General features: G+C 41.4%; 1 protein-coding gene across 1 annotated transcript; it reads right to left on the bottom strand.

Annotated features, from left to right (window-relative positions):
* Positions 1-920: 920 nt before the first annotated feature.
* Positions 921-17,429, bottom strand: MKS1 (MKS transition zone complex subunit 1). Its single transcript, XM_007430258.4, is given in 19 exon segments — positions 921-1,420; positions 1,422-1,504; positions 2,672-2,769; positions 4,210-4,292; positions 4,441-4,574; positions 5,650-5,757; positions 6,507-6,576; positions 7,293-7,363; positions 8,085-8,147; positions 8,770-8,812; positions 9,998-10,054; positions 10,216-10,324; positions 10,442-10,546; positions 11,094-11,222; positions 11,386-11,483; positions 12,545-12,700; positions 13,741-13,808; positions 14,358-14,476; positions 16,957-17,429. Coding segments are annotated over 19 exon segments (1,785 nt in total). The 5' UTR covers positions 17,103-17,429; the 3' UTR covers positions 921-1,375.
* Between the last annotated feature and the right edge of the window lie 239 nt (positions 17,430-17,668).

The following is a 17,668-nucleotide window of genomic DNA, read 5'->3' on the forward strand; positions in this document are numbered from 1 at the left end:
GAGTATGACAACTCCCTATGGCATCCCAGTCATTGTCTTAGCATGTTTGAACCAGGCCATCATAAAAAACAGTATTATGGCTTCTTTGTTGGGCATAGAATTGTGAATGCTACTGTATTTTGATAACCTGGAATTAGGCTTTACCATGATCTATAAACCAAGCCAAACATCTGTCTGAATAGGCTGTCATACCTCAGAGAATGAAGTTTCAGAAATGGCAAATGACAGGGCAGTGTCTTCCCAGAAGAATACGTATAGATCACCCTCCCACCTGACAAGGACCTCACGGGGGTCCCCCACCCAGCTCACTTTGTTCTTGGTTGAATGTTCAGATCTTGCATTAATCATTCCCAAAGACAGAGCAATCAGAAAGAGGGGCTGATAACTGAGATGGGCCAGGAACAGTGTGTCCAAGAGACAAGCCCCAGTTGACCTTAGTTAATGGAACAGCAACCTCCACAGAGCTCTGTGACATCACTGGAAAGCTGGGAAGCCCTTGGCTCATTCATATGGACCAAGCCAAGGAAGAGAATCCAAACAGCAAGGGGATTAACAGCAAGTGAGGAAAGCAACTTGGAAACACTTTGCTTCCTACAAGAATCCTAGGAAGCTGGTAGCAGCAATTTTACAACCCCAATTCTTGTGTGAGCCACTAGCATATTCACAGATGGTGGCCGCACCACCTGAAACTGAACCCAAGGCTAATAGAAGCAGTGTCTCTAGCTATTCTCCACCCTTTGTTCAAGTATATTTTGGGTTTGCACAGAAGGTTTGGGTAAAGGATGGAAAAGGAAAGGAGACAAAGATGCAACGCACCAGGAGCGTCTCTGCTCTCTAGCTTACTGAAAAGCAAAAGTTGTGTTGGGCAACTTAACTGTGCTTTAAATACTTGTTTTTCTAAGAAAATGTCTTACAAATAATAATATTGAAATATTATCATCATTTTAATTGTTCCTTGTCCTTTGTTATAAACTGAGTACAAACAGTATATATACTCTTGGTAGAGGACCCGAGATTGAGGAAGACAGATACCACCCATAGGGGTGAGGAGGGAATTTTTTTATACATACATACACACATCCCTACATGTATATATAAATATTATTCACACACATAGGCACAAAAACACATCCATGCACACAAAATAAAATACAACATGTTGCCTTCCTTAGGCTTAGAATGTTTTTGTAATCTCATGATCTTGTGTGAAGAAAGGGAGAAAAACGGAGGTTTCTGTCTCATCCTTTGAAGAAACTGTAGTCCAAGCATCTATGTACAGTACAGCACCATATGGCCCACCTCCAGATTAAACTGAGGTTCAAGAGTCATTCATAGGATGCAGAAGCAGAGGTGAGAAACCAAGGTGTAGAATATCTCAGAGGACAGCAGGCTGCTTGACAACGCTTTCATCATAGTGAGCCAGCAGAGGCTGAAGTATGGATCAAATCTTGAGGAAGGCTTTCCCGGGCTTCCTGCATCCGGCGACGGGCCCGCTGAAAAGCCTCTGCAACAAAGAGGGTGGGCATGGTGGTAGTCAGGTGGTGGTTCAGACTGGGCAATTAGCTGGTTCCCCTACCTCCCCACGCCCTCCTTCTAGATTTTGTAACCCCAATCCCATGCTGAAAATATTCAAAGCGTGTGATGAGTTGAATACATTATGCAGGTTAGAACGTAAGTCTAGCTTCTAGTAGCCCTGTGGGAGAGATCAAGAGAATATATTGTGTAAAAGCAAAACAATAATTTTGAATTCTCCAAACCTTACTTACTTGTTCTGTCACTCCCATTCAGAGTAACAAAGATTTTTTTAAAGACCTGGGGGCTACAAAGTTATTTTAACTTTTTAAAAAAGAATATGGAATACTTCTCCTCTGGCAAATCTGAATTTTTCAAGTAATAAATAGAATACCACATGTTTTTCATTAAGTAGATAAATAAATACTATCCTCCTTAAATGGTCCTGATGTTCAAGAGAATTTAAAACAAAATTTAATTAGAAGATATGTTCATCTTTAATCAAAAAAATGAATAACCACCTATTAATTAGGTCTCTTTTAAAAAACCGGTACCATACATTGAACTAAATGGTGAAACAACTCAAAATTAAGTTGCATAAAGGTGGCCACTGAGAATCATAAGAACATAAGCAGCGTCCTCCTGGATTGGACTCCTGGCCCATCTAGTCCAGCAGTCTGTTCTCACAGTGGCCAATCCACCACACAAGGAAGCCCACTGGTTTCCCAGCAGATGGCCTTCAAAGCAGGCACACTGTCATCAAGGCTAATAGCCACTGATCTCCAGGACTTCCATGAATTAGTCCAACCCTTTTTTGAAGCTGTCCTAGCTGGTAGCCAGCACCACATCTCACAGTAGCAAATTCCAAAGTTTAATTATGCATCAATATTTCCTTTTGTCTTCTTCCAGCATTCAATTTCATTGTGTGACCTCTGGGTCTAGTATTTTGGGGAGGGGAAAACAGCTTCTTGTCCACTTTAACCATACCATGCAGTTTTGTGCACCTCAATCACATCCCCTCTCATCTGCCTTCTTTCTAGACTAAAAAGCCCGACATGTCTCAACCTTTCCTCATAAGGAAATAGTTATGGCAAAGATCCAAATAGTCGTGCTTCATGCAAAAAAATCCTACCAGCTTTCTCTGCATCAGAAGCCTTACCTAAGACATTATAGAGGGAACCTTGCTGACTGAAGCCTCCCAGGCGATCCAGAACACTCTGCATGCGTTTCTTCATGGAGCTGGACTCCAGAAAAGCTCTGCCAAGAAACAAGTTTTAAAACTAGCAACACTATGCTATAATATAGGAATTCCAGGAAGAGGAGGGCCTTTTTCTTAAATTATAAGAGAAATTTGTTTTATCCCCATCAAACGGTGTCCAGGCTTGCTTCTGTTGCTGACAGAAGGTTGAATGAAATAAATCCTTGGTTTGATCCAATAATGCAATGCTAATGTTTTCACAATAGTTAGTAGCATGCAATCCTAAAAATACATTTATAATAAAGTGCTCGGGATATGGCTACTATCCTATAGCTATACTGGCTACAAAGGACTCATCTTGTTAGCAGGTCCCTGTTGTTAAGTTTCGGGGGAGACCAGGAAGAAACAGGAGATTCAACAGCTACTGTTGCTGATTCCTTGAAATTAATCCAAAGGCTGCTACCAAGTGAAGGTTCTCAGCTCTGGAAAACTGGCATCTTCCCTCTCTCTCCCTGGAACATTACTCCTTTCTTGAGGATCACATTTTTTCCTGAAGCTGGGGTAGATGGGCTTCTGAGCACTTTTATGTTCTTTAAATAAGCAAGATATACTATATCCATCTTGCATCATACGTATCTTTTTCTCCACTATGAAAATAACTTATAGGTAGTTCTCAGGTTACGATGGCAACTGGGACTGGGATTACCATTGCTAAGCGATGCAGTCGTAAAGTGCGATGTCATGTGACTGCATCGCTTAGCGACAGCAATCCAGGCAGTCCTGGTTGCCGTCATAACCCCAAGATGTATGGGTCGTTAAGTGGGAAGCGGCAGGGATCCCAGATAAGGAGCACAGGGGTGCTGCAGGGGAGTGGGGGAGGCCCTGCACAGGCCACATGCAAGTTAAGACAGGTGGGTGCTATGGTGGAGTTTGAGTGCAGGGAGGCCGAGGGAAGGAGGGCGCAGGTTGGCATGAGTGCAGAGAGGCCGAGGGAAGGAGGGCGCAGTGCAGTGCGTAGGAAGGCAGGGCAGACTTACCAGAGCAACTTGCCATGTTCCCTGCTGGCTTCCCCATTGGCTTTGCTTGTGGGAAGCTGGCAGGGAAAGTTGCAAATGGTGATCATGTGACTGCAGGATGCTGCAACTGTCATAAGTGCAAGCTGGTTGCCAAGTGCTTAAATTGTGATCACATGACCACGGGGGTGCTGCGATGGCCAGAACTTTGAGGACCAGTCATAAGTATCACTTGTTCAGCACCACTGCAACTTCGAATGAATGGCTGGTAAGTGAGGACTACCTGTATATGCGTCCTTATGTTTGCATCCATATCAATGAGAATATTGAAATTAGGCATCTGAATCTGAAGACAGATAACCAAGCTGATAGTGGAAGCTCCTTTTTGCCCAAATTTGCTTAAATACAGAGGGAAAGAGATTCTCTTTACTATGCATGTTCAGAATTTCTAGAAATTCTCTCTCTCTACTGGAGAGAAAGTCTTACTTGGACTGCTGCAGGCAGTTCAGCCGGAAAGTGACACTCCCTGTTGTTTCAGAACGAAAACCAAAACGGCTGAGACGATCACCCTGCACAGAAGATAAGCATCAGATTAGGGGAAGTCCTAGCTGAGTCTCCATCCTTCTTTCTCATGCTCCTAAAATCTACCAAACTCTGGACCAAAATGCTCCGCAGATGATAAACTGGGGGGGTGGGCATAGGGAGGCAGGCACTCACTGTGAAAGTGCTTGGCACTCTGGTGTAGGTCATATCCTCGAGCTCTGGAGATCCCCCAATGAAAAACCTCTGTAGTTCTGAGATGGTGCCCAACTCCACAGGACGCCATGTAGAAGCAGACAGTGTGTGAGCCCCTGAACCATCAGGTTTGAACAGGGGGATGATGCCAGAGATATGGAAAAAAATCAAGAGGCTACTCAGAACACGCATGCCCAGCACCAGCACTGTTAGCCACTGAGATTATAATTTAAAGGTTCCAGTGAAATACAAGGCCTGATGATTCTTGCCTGGAACTGTATACTACAAGCAAAGGAATATTTAGAGCTACTCTACATACACCAGGTCAGAGAAGCTGGATTCATGTGGCTTGTAGAAGATGCCATAGTAGTCAGTTCACACATGATGTTTATTTATATATTTGTTGGCTTGTATGACATCTCAGTCACAGAGTGACTGTAGGTGGCTTATGATGAACCATAAACCATGGCTTACATACCACAGTGACTAGGTTTGTATCACACTAAGCCTAGCACAATGTACAAACTAAGCTCAGCGCAATGTACAAACTCAGCCAATTTGTCCATCTCTTGGACTATGACTGTAGGAGATGTTCACATCACTTGGTGTGTCAGCCTTTTGCCAAAGATATATTATCCCATTTGAATGGGAGGAGGGGAATCCTTTCAAACCCTTAGATCATCTGCCTTTTCTTCCAAGATTCTCATATGCTAATCTCCCCTGTAATGTGTTAACTGAACAACAGCAAAGGACAAAATGCCTTGCCCAAAACCACTCAGGAAATTTCACCATTCAGCGAGAATGTGAGTCTACTAACAGAATGACAGAAATACATGAGGAAGAGAGTATCGATTGTAAAGATAGCCAAATGCATGCCATCTTAAAAAAGGGGTTTGCTTCCAGAAACATTCCAGCAGTTAAAAAGAAGAGTTTTCTTGACTACAGTTATCAGGAGAACATCTAATACCAAAACCAGAATGAAAATACTCTACTGGAATCAAATAAATAAATACATAAAAATTTGCTTTTATTTTTGTTTTCTATTATGTGTTTTTGTTTTATTGTAAGCTGCCTAGAGTCACAATAAAAGTGAGATGGGTGGCTATATAAATTGAGTAAATAAATAAAAATAAACAAATTTGCCTCATGAGTTGCACCAATGCAGAGATCAGCTCTACCATTGCCTTTTACCTGGCGTTGCTGGCAGCACCACAAACCCATAGCCTTCAACACGATATCTATGCCAGAAGTCCAAGGAAAGGACCTCAAAGTACAGGACAGGCCACTGAGGGAAGGAGCCTATAGGAGGAAGGGAGACAGTGAATAAGACACCAGCCCGTCTCTTGTTGTCCTGTTTTATTCCAGGGTAAACAGGCAGTGTGGCAATTGTGCTGCTGGCAGGATGTTGAATGCAGCTTTCCACTGGGACCAGTTTAAAGCATTTTGGTACCTATAGCTTTTCCCTCAGGCATAATCCTCTGAGATACTCTCAAGTGTTTATTGAAATGAATATGAGCTGTGCAACAATTCCATCCTACTCTTCTGCAGCTCCCACTCATTTCAGTGCAGTTTTCCTGTAGAGCAAACATGTACAATTGGAGGCTTCAAGGCTGTTTACAGTTCCCCAAATCCATGGCTCCAGCTCTGAGAAATCTCCAAAAGTTGTAACCAATTTGTCATTTTTAATATGGGAGAAGGTGTATCCAGTTTGAATACATAACTGGAGAGTAATCATATTCATTACATTTAACTGTAATTAAATTTTAATATGCAATTTTTAAATAGAATTTTGTGTTTGTCTCTATCAGTATTAGGAGTGGTGGTGATGGTGGCATATCTCCCAAAGGCCAAATGTCAACCTCAGCCTGGAAAAATTTGTGCATTCATAATCTAGGGAATATCCCCAAGAATGATGCCCCATAAATTAAATCCATGGGACAGTCCAATCAACTCCCCAAACGAAGTCAAACACCTCATATCCATTAGAGCAGAACCATCTCTGAACGTCTTTCTCACACACAAATCTGACCTCCAGTGGCATGACTCACCTTCCAAGTCATCCTCTGGGCTGAAGAACATCTCCAGGGCAAACGGGAAGGAGAAAAAAGCCACCCTGTCCTGGCAATGAAAAATAGTCGCATCAGCTCCTACACGGGGCAGCAGGAAACAGAACAAGTGGGTGCATGTGTATGATGGGAGGCAGACGACTGGTATTAGAGAGCAGGAAACATGCCCTGAAGATGGATATGCCTTGGACCAACAGAATCACTCTACTGGCTTTGTGCCAAAATTGAAGAATTCATATAGCATGGTCCAGGAATCTAGAGCAAGGGAGGTCTTGTTTTCCAAATGTTTGTCTATACCTTCAAGGTCTTCTCCAATCTGCTGTTCTCCAGATTTATTTTTAATTTATTTTTTAAAATTATATCAATTTATATAGGTACCCATCTCGCAATTGCAATTCTGGGTGGCAATCCTAGACTAAAAGCCTCGTAATTCCGAGCCACTGGGCATTCCAGTTGAAACTGTGAGAATTTGTGGGCCAATTGAGGCTCAACAAAATTTACTATAAATCATTAAGAAATCTCAACAGATAGCAGCATAATACATTTAAGAATTAAAGGAATAGGTTGAAGAAGGCTCAACTAGAATGTAAGTTTGAAATATTAGGGCTGTCAGAAAACTAAAATCCATAGCAAGAACTGCATTCCATGGAATCACGTAAGGCTGCTGCTCCTTAAAGTATGGAAGGAAAATGTGCCCAAAAGCTAACTTTAAACACTGAGACTCTGCAGCTAGTCCCCTTCCCCACAAACACACCACCTTAAACATACTTTGCCATATATTTTACTAGTGCAAGTCTGGGTCACTCCAGAGAGTGGCTGAGATGGGGGACACGACCAGCCTAGAAGGAAGCAAATAGAAGCCTTAGCATTACAGAAAAAACAGCAAGATTAATTAGGAGCTTATGCTGAGCAGGCTGGGATACTGCAGAGCAGGAAATTCTGCTCCAAAACCAGACATTCTTTCATCACGTATTGCATTTTTGTTTTCAAAACCATGAGAATTTCTTCCAGATACGCTGATCTGGAAGAATATGGAAGAGTAGATGGCATAAAATATAAACACTTGCCCCTTTTTCTTTTCTTCCCCCTGAATTATGCGCACTTAGAATCAGAATTACTTCAGTGTTATAGAAGTAATGCTACCTTATGTTACTAGCCATACTACTGTTGGGGTGACCCTGAAGTGTGAAGAGTGTGATGCAATGGATGGGTGGGTGGTGAGGGGGGAAGGGAAGGGTGACACAAGGACTTTTTGTGGCTCTTATCATGAGATTGGATCTGGTGACTGATTGTCCATCAGTATCTTGAGACTGGATATTAGGGAAAGGGTGTTTTGGGGAACATATGGTATCAAATAACAAGATGGTAGGTTCAAGGATATGCCTGATTTGCTGTGGGAGGACTTATGGATCTCTTATTTTTTCAATTATTTCTTTGAACACTAAAAATCAGTCCAAAGCAACTCCCTTAGGAGAATACACATTTCTACAAAAACTGGATGTGGTAGATGCCATATCGTATCTTGCCCCCCACCCTAAGGTCCCAATTTGTATTACTCACAGCTGGGCAGTTCCAAGAAGAAGTGTATGTACAGATTGCTGTACTCATAACCCTGAGCTGAAACTGAGAAAGAAGAGGAGAGGCACTAATAAAGCCAGATTCTTTGGACCTTTTCTCTTATTCTTAATCAAGCTTTCCAATCCTAAGAAGGTACACACATCTTGCTAAAGAGACTGAGATTAAAACAAAACCTGAGTGAGTTGGCTATTTATTTAATCAAACTTGTAGGATATCTTAATTACAGTCACAACTGTAGGTGATTTAGAAACTGTAAAAGATTAGTCATCTTAACTAATAGCAAAGAAGTGCCTAAATCAACATTAGGGAAACAACAAAAGTAATTACAGAAGCACAGAAGGAATACCGTACATCAGGTAGCAGGATCACAAACTACTTTTCCTCTATGCCAGTGTTGTCCAAACTTGGCCACTTTAAGATGTGAGTGGACTTCAACTCTCAGAATTCCCCAGCCAGCATGGCTGGCTGGGGAATTCTGGGAGTTGAAGTCCACTCATCTTAAAGTGGCCAAGTTTGAACAACACTGCTCTATGCTGTTTCATAGGGGAGGCATAGGCTTCCAGCTATGGTTTGACGCTTGATATCCTGGGGATCAATCCTGGGATGAATGTGGAAGAAGGAGGAGAAACAAACACCCTCAAGAATAATGCCTTAAAGAGCATCTTACCAATTTCACCATTAACAAAGAGTCGGAGAGCACCAGGAGCAGTCTATAAAAGGAAAGAGTGAACATTATCCAGTAGGAAAACTGCACCTCTATGATAGAGCTTAAGTTGGTTCTGTGGTTCCTGAACAAAACACTTGGTGTGTCCAGTTAAAGGATTTCAGGTAAAAGATTATATGAAAAGCTTTCCACTGCCTGAGAGCTGCTGGCTCATCAGACTTAATAAATCTGGACTAGATGAATCAAAGGGTTGATTTGATATAAAGCAACTACATTTTTATATTAGAAGAGGAATGTCAGAGGCACAACCCCAGGTCAGAGATATGTATTATTAAGGCACATTCTGATGAGTGTATTGCACAAAGAGTAGTTTACATGCAGCAGCTAACCGTGTTGTGGAAGGAAGTTCTCATTCTACCTCTTCTAATACTTGATTTTATGAACACAGGGAGGGAGGCTTTTTTGATAGTCAGCCAAAGAGGAGACATACCGAAGGTTATGAGGTGAATTCATGACAGAGGTGGCAGGTAAGTTCAGGACTTAAGCCTCAATTGTGAGTGTGCTTCAGGTTCAAAGGTAAAAATATCCTTGAGTTGGGCTTGGCTCCTGGTGGCTGATCCATGTAATTTTTAGCAATGTTACAGAAGTGGTTTGCCTTTGCCTTCCAGAATGTTTTTTTTTTTTTAAATTTCTCAACAGCTCTGGAATTTCTGTGTGATTCTCCATCCAAGGGCTAACCTGCATCAACCCTGCTAACTTCTCATATCGCTCAAGGCCAGCTAAATACTACCGTGTGCTAAGGCATGTATAAAATTATATTTGCACAATTTAATTTTCAATGTGGGTTTCTCATTTAATTAAACAATAACTACTATGAGAAATTTGCTGGATGAGCAAAGGACTAAGATGCTAAGAAGAAAACAGCAGCACCATTTCTCCCACTCCAGCAAAAAGTCACGATTATAACTCTGGTTAAGACAACCTGCAAATTGCAGGAACTTTACCTATTAGCTCAAATCAGATAAAAAGTCAGTTTCCAACAATGGTAGCTAATCATGAATGTTGTGGTAATTCATTTCACAGCACAACACCAAATTCCACCAACCTGACATCTCCACTAAAAATAGAACCAGATTGTGGGATTGTAAGATTCTGTCTTAAACAAGTTAGGATTAGGGTTAACAGTTAACAGGTAAAGCAGACATATCTGGTGCAAAAATAAGTCATTTACCATCTCAAAGTCAGATCCAACAAGTCCACTGAGGTACTCCTTATGCCGGCTGTACAACTAAAGAATGAAACATACGATCAGAAAATAAGACATTTTCTAAATAAAATGTCTTATTTGTCTTCTAAATGTCTTCTAAAATAAGACAGAAAATAAGACATTTTCTATATCCCTTCTACAAATTTAGTTCCCATTTAGGAGCAAAAGGTAAGAGCTCTTACATCCTTGAAGACACGCTGTTCCCGTGCCTCCTCCTTCTCTTCCACTGTGGCTGAGGCATTCTCCAGAGTGAATTTCCACATTTCCCGCTTTTCCCCTTCCAGCTCAATCCTTCAGAGTGCCAAACAACACAGCCCAACTCAGAGAAAAGATCTGTACAATCGACATGCAAGCACCCCTTGGCTCCAATCCATCTTCAAAGATCAAAGAGCTCTAAGTGCTGCTCACCTGTAAGGCCCTTTTGTGCCTGTAAAATCTGGCTTGACTGTGATGACTCCATTGCTATCCACCTTGATCATGCAGAGAACATACTCATACTCCTTGCAACCAAGTCTACGGAGAGATCATTATAAAAACATGGCCTGCTTCTCAGGGCTTAGAATACTGGCAGCACAAGACACTTTCAGAAAGTGTCTGTACATATAGAATTATGATGTGCCCAGATCCAGGAACTTTGATGACCAAAGGAGAACCCTCAGCCACAGAAGATGGCCTGGAAATATGGGAGACTTTCTATGCCCTTCTGGGCTGCTATGAATTTGATCCATACTTGAATTCTTTCTGGAATGAAGTCCAGAAAGGATCTCATTAACCTCATACTATGTCACTTGGTCAACACATAGCAGGGATTACTGTGATCTCTTTGGCACACTCTTCATTTTTGCTATCCTCTCATCTGAAATCTATACTAACTTTTAGAGACAAATTCCGCAGAAATGGAACCAATGTGAACAACACCGTTCTTGCTCACCTGCCAGCTTCAGTTCTATACCAAGGTGTGCTACTGACTTTTGTTCAGCTCCAACCACTTCTTGGAAACTAGAGGGGCTGAGAAAAAACAACGGGGCTGGGAAGCTTCAATGCATAGACACAGACTTACTTGCCTTGGGGTCCTAGGTCCCCCATAATATACATGGTCTGCACAGGGGTATTAATGACATGGTTGTTCTTGATGAATTCTTCTGAGGGCTGCCAGGTGATAATTCGGGATTTCAGGATGTTTCCTTCTCTGCCAAGAGAGGCAAAGGAGACTGTTGCCTATAACGAAGCAGGTTCCTTTCTGCTTCAGCAGAACATGCAAAAGAGCCAAGGAATGCCAGGGAGAATCAAAACTGCCACCCCCTCAAGCCAGAGGTCTGCCCAGCAAAACCACCATTCGTGGCTGCACTCACACTGGCCTGCGTTCTTGCCGTCTCCTCCTCACATTGGCCATCATTTCTGCCAAATATGAAGGCGCTTCCTTGGCAGAGGTGGTCACTCTCTGACAATGCTGGAACATAAGAAGAGACTTTCTTGTACTCATTTTATATAGGAGCAATATGAGCGAAAAGAAGTTCCATTCAACCCACACAAATATTTCTTTAGCAGTACTGTATTTCTGGTACAGAGTAGACGGCAAAAGCTCCAGATTGTCAGCTTTTGGCAGAGGGAAGAAAACGGTCAGTAGGAAATGAACATGGCTTGCTGTTTTGCTTCCCTCTCTGCCATCCCTCCTCTCCAAACAGATTCATTCTCACAAAAATAAAATACTTTCCTTTAAGCGGTGTGGACTTCAACTTTCAGAATTCTCCAGCCAGCTTGCTTGCTGGTTGGAGAATCCTGGGAGTTGAAGTCCACATCTCTTAAAGTTCCCAAGGTTGAGAAACATTGCTCTTGTCAGCCTTACCAGGAAACACAACCAGATAAACAAATTCTACTTTATTGTAAAGCTACATTAACAGAATCTTGCAAGTCTGAAAGTACAATTCTCCTGCCATCTTTACAGCCTGAGAAACTAGGGAGGGTCCCTTCTGAGGCTCTTGCCCCACACACTATCCAGCTGCGGGCTATGCTGTCTCTTATCTGACTGTCCCCTAGGCAGTATTTCTTCGCCCCGTCTCCCAAGGTCTTTCCTACATACCATTACAACTCTAGAGTTGAACTGAACACCTGGTGATTACATGCTTTCTTGGCAGTAATATGAAAGTGATTTGGTATTGCCATCTTTCAATATATTTTTCCAACTTCCTAGTCTAATCTACAGCTCTGGGCTTTCCTGGTGATCTTCCATCCAAACAGCACAGAGGTCCAAGCCTGCTTGGCTTTAGAGGGATCAGCCAAGATCAGCTAGGTACTACTATCTGCCTGAATCTTACTACTTAAGCCAGGAATTATAGTTGTAATTAACAATATCATTAAGTATTATTTAAGAATTATAATTTTTTTCATTGCTTCACACTTGCCGGATGGAACAATTCCTCTCTTCCTATCACTCATGCTGACATAAAGAATGGACTCTGGGTCAGCCATCCCATTTCCAACCCACTTTCATCTCTGTTAAAAAGCTGGCACCTCCTCTAGGTTGGTGAAGCGGTCATGGTCTGTGTAGGTGAAGATCCGCTTATTCTTCCGACCCCCCAACTCTTCCAACTTCAGGATGTCCTGGTGGTATTGCCGGTCAAGTGGGCTCTGGCAGGCAGAGTCATTCTGGTAAAGATCGACCTCAAACTAAATAAGAATAGGGAAAACCTTTGTTGCTGGTGTAACAAAGCCCTTCCTACAAAAGCTTTAGCTCATGGAACTGCAGTGTCAGCAAAGCAGAGATCCCAACAAAAAGCAGATAGACAGCTGCATTTGACAGCAAATGACAGAAAGGGCTACTGACTTCTGTAGCTATTTAGATTTCTCATATTTAAATAGATGCACTGAAGTTGAAGAATGGGGGAGAAGCAAGGGGACACAGTTTGGACAGGATCTTCCACCAAGGTTACAGTCCAACAAAATGAGTGAAAAGTAGTCAGAAACCTTTCTACCTATTAGACTGAGCCATTAGCCTCTAAAAAACTTGAATGAGAAGGTATACAAAGGAAGTCTGTCTTCTTCGTTTAACATGAAAAGGCCAAAGCCCTTGAGAGTATGATGCTTGGTACAGCTAAACTGATTCCCTATTCAAGGCCTTATTCAGCTAGGTAAGGAGAATAACTGATTATAGGGGCGATCAAAATGTTTTATTTTGAATTATTTTGAGTGTGAAGGTACATAAAATTCCTTCTGAACATGAAACAATTGTTTCAATGTAGAACAGGCTGTTTTGAGTATTTTAGAAGCATCCCAAACTCCCCAAATGTTCACAGCAGGGGTTTGGTGCTTGAGAAGGCTTGAGGCAAAATGTTTTACACACCTTTACCTGACTGATTGAAAGAAAATGTAGGCCTGCTGTTGAGATCCAGATGACTTACTACTTCATATTTTTCACCTGAGAAGTATATTGGAATGAAGTTTGTACTCTTAAACATTCCACCAGAGATATTCACATGATTTTTGCAGGAACAGCACATGATAAATTCTGTAAGATGGTCAGCCTGAATGAGTGTCTAAAATATTGTGCTTGGATGAAGGAGACCTAGGTTTAAATTATGGCTTAGCCTGATATGAGCACTTTGACCTACATTACAGAAATGTTACTGTAAGAATAAATTAAATAAGCACTGCCAGAAGCACTGAAAACTGCTAGAATTATTAGTGAAACAATCATTCTGTCCACTTACTTGACTGAAGAGTTTCTCTTGCCAGCCAATAATAGCCTCCTCTTTCTCCTCCTCAGGGCAATGCCCGCCTAAAACACAGACAAGTCTCCAAAGTGCATGTGGCAAGAATAATGGCTTAAGGTACTCTATCCCTCCCCCAAAAATTTCTTTCTGGTTCTTAATATACAGAACATCTGGACAGGCCTAATGATTATTTTATTGCCTTCAATGTCTTTATATTTATATTCAGAACCAAAGCCAGAGTCAAGAAAAACTTATGAATTAGTCACATCAAATCACTGCACAAATCTTGGGGCATTTAATCTGGCAATTTAACAAGAAAAGCAATGTAGGAAATGAGAAAATTACTAGGGGGAGAGCAGACAATCTCACTGGCCAAGGTCATCAGTTGTGTTAAGGTAAACGGTACTCACTGACCACCAAAATAAAAATTAGTTTAAAAGTTAAACAAAATAATATAGAAACATCTCTTCGTTCTATGGGCATATTCTGCAAAAAGGATGTTTCAATTATTTGGTTTTATGCTGATTTATGCTGATAAAGCCTTTGTAGCTTTAACAAGACCTGACCAGACTTCCAGAAATCATTGTTCTCAAACCCCAACTAAGAGCACTCACTTGCTGTGTTGTGAGGCCCCAAAGTGGACAAGCTGATGAACTGTTGGCCTGGTTGGCAGGAAGACTGCTGAAACTGCTGCAGCAAAAGGGTAGTGGAAGTAACCCGCTGAATTTTAACCCTGCAGAAAAGAAATCCATTATTTTTGGACATCTGGAACGTGACACTCAAAACCTGTCGCTTCAAACAAGCAGAAACAGAGGAAGATCAAATAACTGTTCTACCTAGACGTTTGTCCCCACTAATCATTACCAGCGGCCAATTGAGAAGTATCTGAATTAAAAAAAGTTTTTTTTCTTTTTAAAGATACTTAAGAATAGAAAGTGGATATGTAGGGGGAGCAATACAAAAAGGGATTTACAAACTCCAAAAACTAGGTAAGAATTTATAACAATTTGTGAATTATAATTCTGCGCATAGACTTCTGCCACATCTGAAGTTTGGATTTCTCTTAACGTAAGATCTTAAAATGCCAAATTCTGTCTAAGTGGTTATAAAGTTAAGGACAGACTGGTAAGGAATGCTAAGAAAAACATTCCTCTAATATTCCACTACTAAGATTAAATTAAGACAATATATGGAGATAATCACAATCAATTTAAAAGTATCAATAGGGTGAAGTCAGAAATTAACAATGACAACCAAAGTAATAAGAATTATCAGTCAAAATAATAAGAGTTGACAAAAATTTCTAGCTAATCTGAGACAGTCCGTCAACTTTATAACCACTTAGGCAGAATTTGGCATTTTAAGATCTTATGTTAAGAGAAATCCAAACTTCAGATGTGGCAGAAGTCTATGCGCAGAATTATAATTCATAAATTGTTTCCAAGTTGAATATTGGACTTATTTTTTTAAATATGAAATTATTTTTGACATTGATGCATATTTCCAAAGTTTGGTCTGCCAGTCTTCTAATGAAAGAATCGAGTGTAATTTCCAGTGGGAAGCATAAAGTATCCTAGGAGCTGTTATGTACAAAGCTACTTTGGTATACTTTGTAGAAAGATAAGGCTTAGTGATGCTTAACAGAAAAACAGTTGCAGGAAAGAAAAGTCAGGGTTTAAAATCTGTTTCATTCTAAGACGAGGCATCTTCCAGAATGGCTGGGCTTCCCACTAGATATAAAAAAATGATCCAACCTTATTATTACGTTTCCAGCAGTACTGAATATATATTATCTATTTCTATTATTTGAGCCTTTATTGGTGACAATAAGTAAATGTATGGTTTCTGAATTAAAGCACATTTTGATAAAAAGTATATGTTTAATTTTTCCTCTTAAATTATTTTTCCAAGATTGTGGATATGCATAGATTTTTTTTATTCTTAATGTTGGTGTAATAGTGACTTTAAAGGGTAAGTTCTCTTTTGACCATTTGAGTACTTCTAATTTTAATATACTTTTCCTGGTTTCCATATTATTTTTTAATGATCTTTAGTTTTACAGATAACATCTTGCACTGTTGATTATGTTGATAGCTGTGTCTAAAAAACATGACGCTATTCTCTCTGCACAGAAGTGCAATAGAGGCAGACTTCTGTTAACTAATTTTAGTTAATGCTAACAAATCAGAACTGTAAAACTCCAGACAATACTAGATGCTAGCAAAGGAATACAAGTCACTCTTAACATTTTGCTGCTTTCTAGCAGTTATCCGGATTTTTGCAGCACATAGTAGCCATATTTTAGTACTAATTTTGCTTTGTTTATCAACTTACTTTGTGTTCTGCATTTAATAATGGTCAGACTTCTTGATCATTGATTAGAACTGCAGGATTTAATCAAATTAAATAATTTCCTTAAGAGAAACTGATTCTAGACCTCTGAATAAGCCTAACTATACCTGAAATGCATATAGTTTCTCACACTTTTGTTCCTATCACTGCAGCTATACTGTAATGTTTATAATGATTTTGTAGCACGTTTGAAAGTATTTCTGTCTGATATTTAGTACGAGCAACACTGACCCTCTGTTATTTCTGCATCTTGTCCTATGCATTTATTGTGTTATTCTAAGTTTCCTGTTATTGCCATCTGACGCTGTGGTTGTTTACTGCTCATTCGGCACATCGTTATCAAACTGTCAGATCGCAGCTCGCATTTTACTGTCTTTTAACTCAACTTTTTTAATCCTCCCCCCCCGCCCGCCCCCCCCCATACATGCAGGTTACTACCAACTTAGGAAAACATTCTGCACTCCTGAGGTGGATTATAAATGCAACAAGGCAAGACGTTTACTATAGTACGGTGGGCTTTAAGCTGTCAAACTTCTTTCAGTACGACGGTATACCAGCGTTATTACTCCGCGACTTGTCTCTCGGGAAGGGCGCGATTAGGGGATTTGCCGCCTGTGCGTGTTGAGGTGTAATTTGTAGAGGGACAGCCCAGTTTACTCGGTTACAAGAAAACCGGCGGGCCCCTCCGAGACCAATATATTGATGCCACAGGATCTTTTTCCAGACCGTTACGTCTGACTGATGGACGGGCAGCGAAGCAAAAGGGCGGCTGGAGTAACGGACCGCCAGCAGCAGCTTTAGCCGCGGGAAGAGCCAAGGGGATTTCACGGCAGAGGGAAGGGAAGGGAAGGGAGCACCCACCTGACGCGCAGGTTACGGATGGGGTCTCGGGATCGGTAGACCGCCCCGCCCGTATCTTCGTTCCAAGCCGCTTCCGCCATCGCCGCCAGCGCGCTCCCGGAGCGGGGAGAGAAAGCGGCGGCGTCCCGTCTAGGCCGCTTTTCCATGGATACGACAAGATGGCGCTGATCATAGATATAGGAAAAGAAGAGGCCCCTAAGGCTGCAGTGGTGCCGTTATCAGGCTCCGTGGGAACAGCCACGGTTGACAGTCTCCGCGGGAGAAGATGGTGAAGCACGTTTGTAAAGAAATCAGCTTTTGGAGACCCATAGGGTTAGAAGAGACCATTGAAGCATTGGGTCCTCCCTTGCTCTTCATCAAAGGCAGTGGAGGGAACTCGTGAAAGCCATTTTCTGTCATACATTGCAGTGATACAAGACTGTTGGCTTTGCTGCAACAGACAAACACAGATACTCCTCTAAAAAGAGAACCAGAGCCCAAATTCGTTCAGGTTTCTTCAAATAGCACTATCCACATCAGGTGAAGCATACCAGTGCTTATCTTCCAAGCTGATTCAGGCTATCAGCAGAAACCACCTAGAAGCGTACATGGGACAAGCTGGCCAGGCTCTAAGCAAAATATGAAAGGGTTGCAATTCCATCAGTTGTTAATGGCAGTATCCTAAAAGCACAGGAATGCCATTTCAGTTCCTCAGAATGCCTTCTTTGGCTTC

The sequence above is a fragment of the Python bivittatus genome, unplaced genomic scaffold (genome assembly GCF_059951505.1).
Source record: "Python bivittatus isolate LINGU-HERP-01145 unplaced genomic scaffold, Pbiv_v1 ctg000690_np1212, whole genome shotgun sequence".
In the NCBI taxonomy this organism is placed as follows: Eukaryota; Metazoa; Chordata; class Lepidosauria; order Squamata; family Pythonidae; genus Python; species Python bivittatus.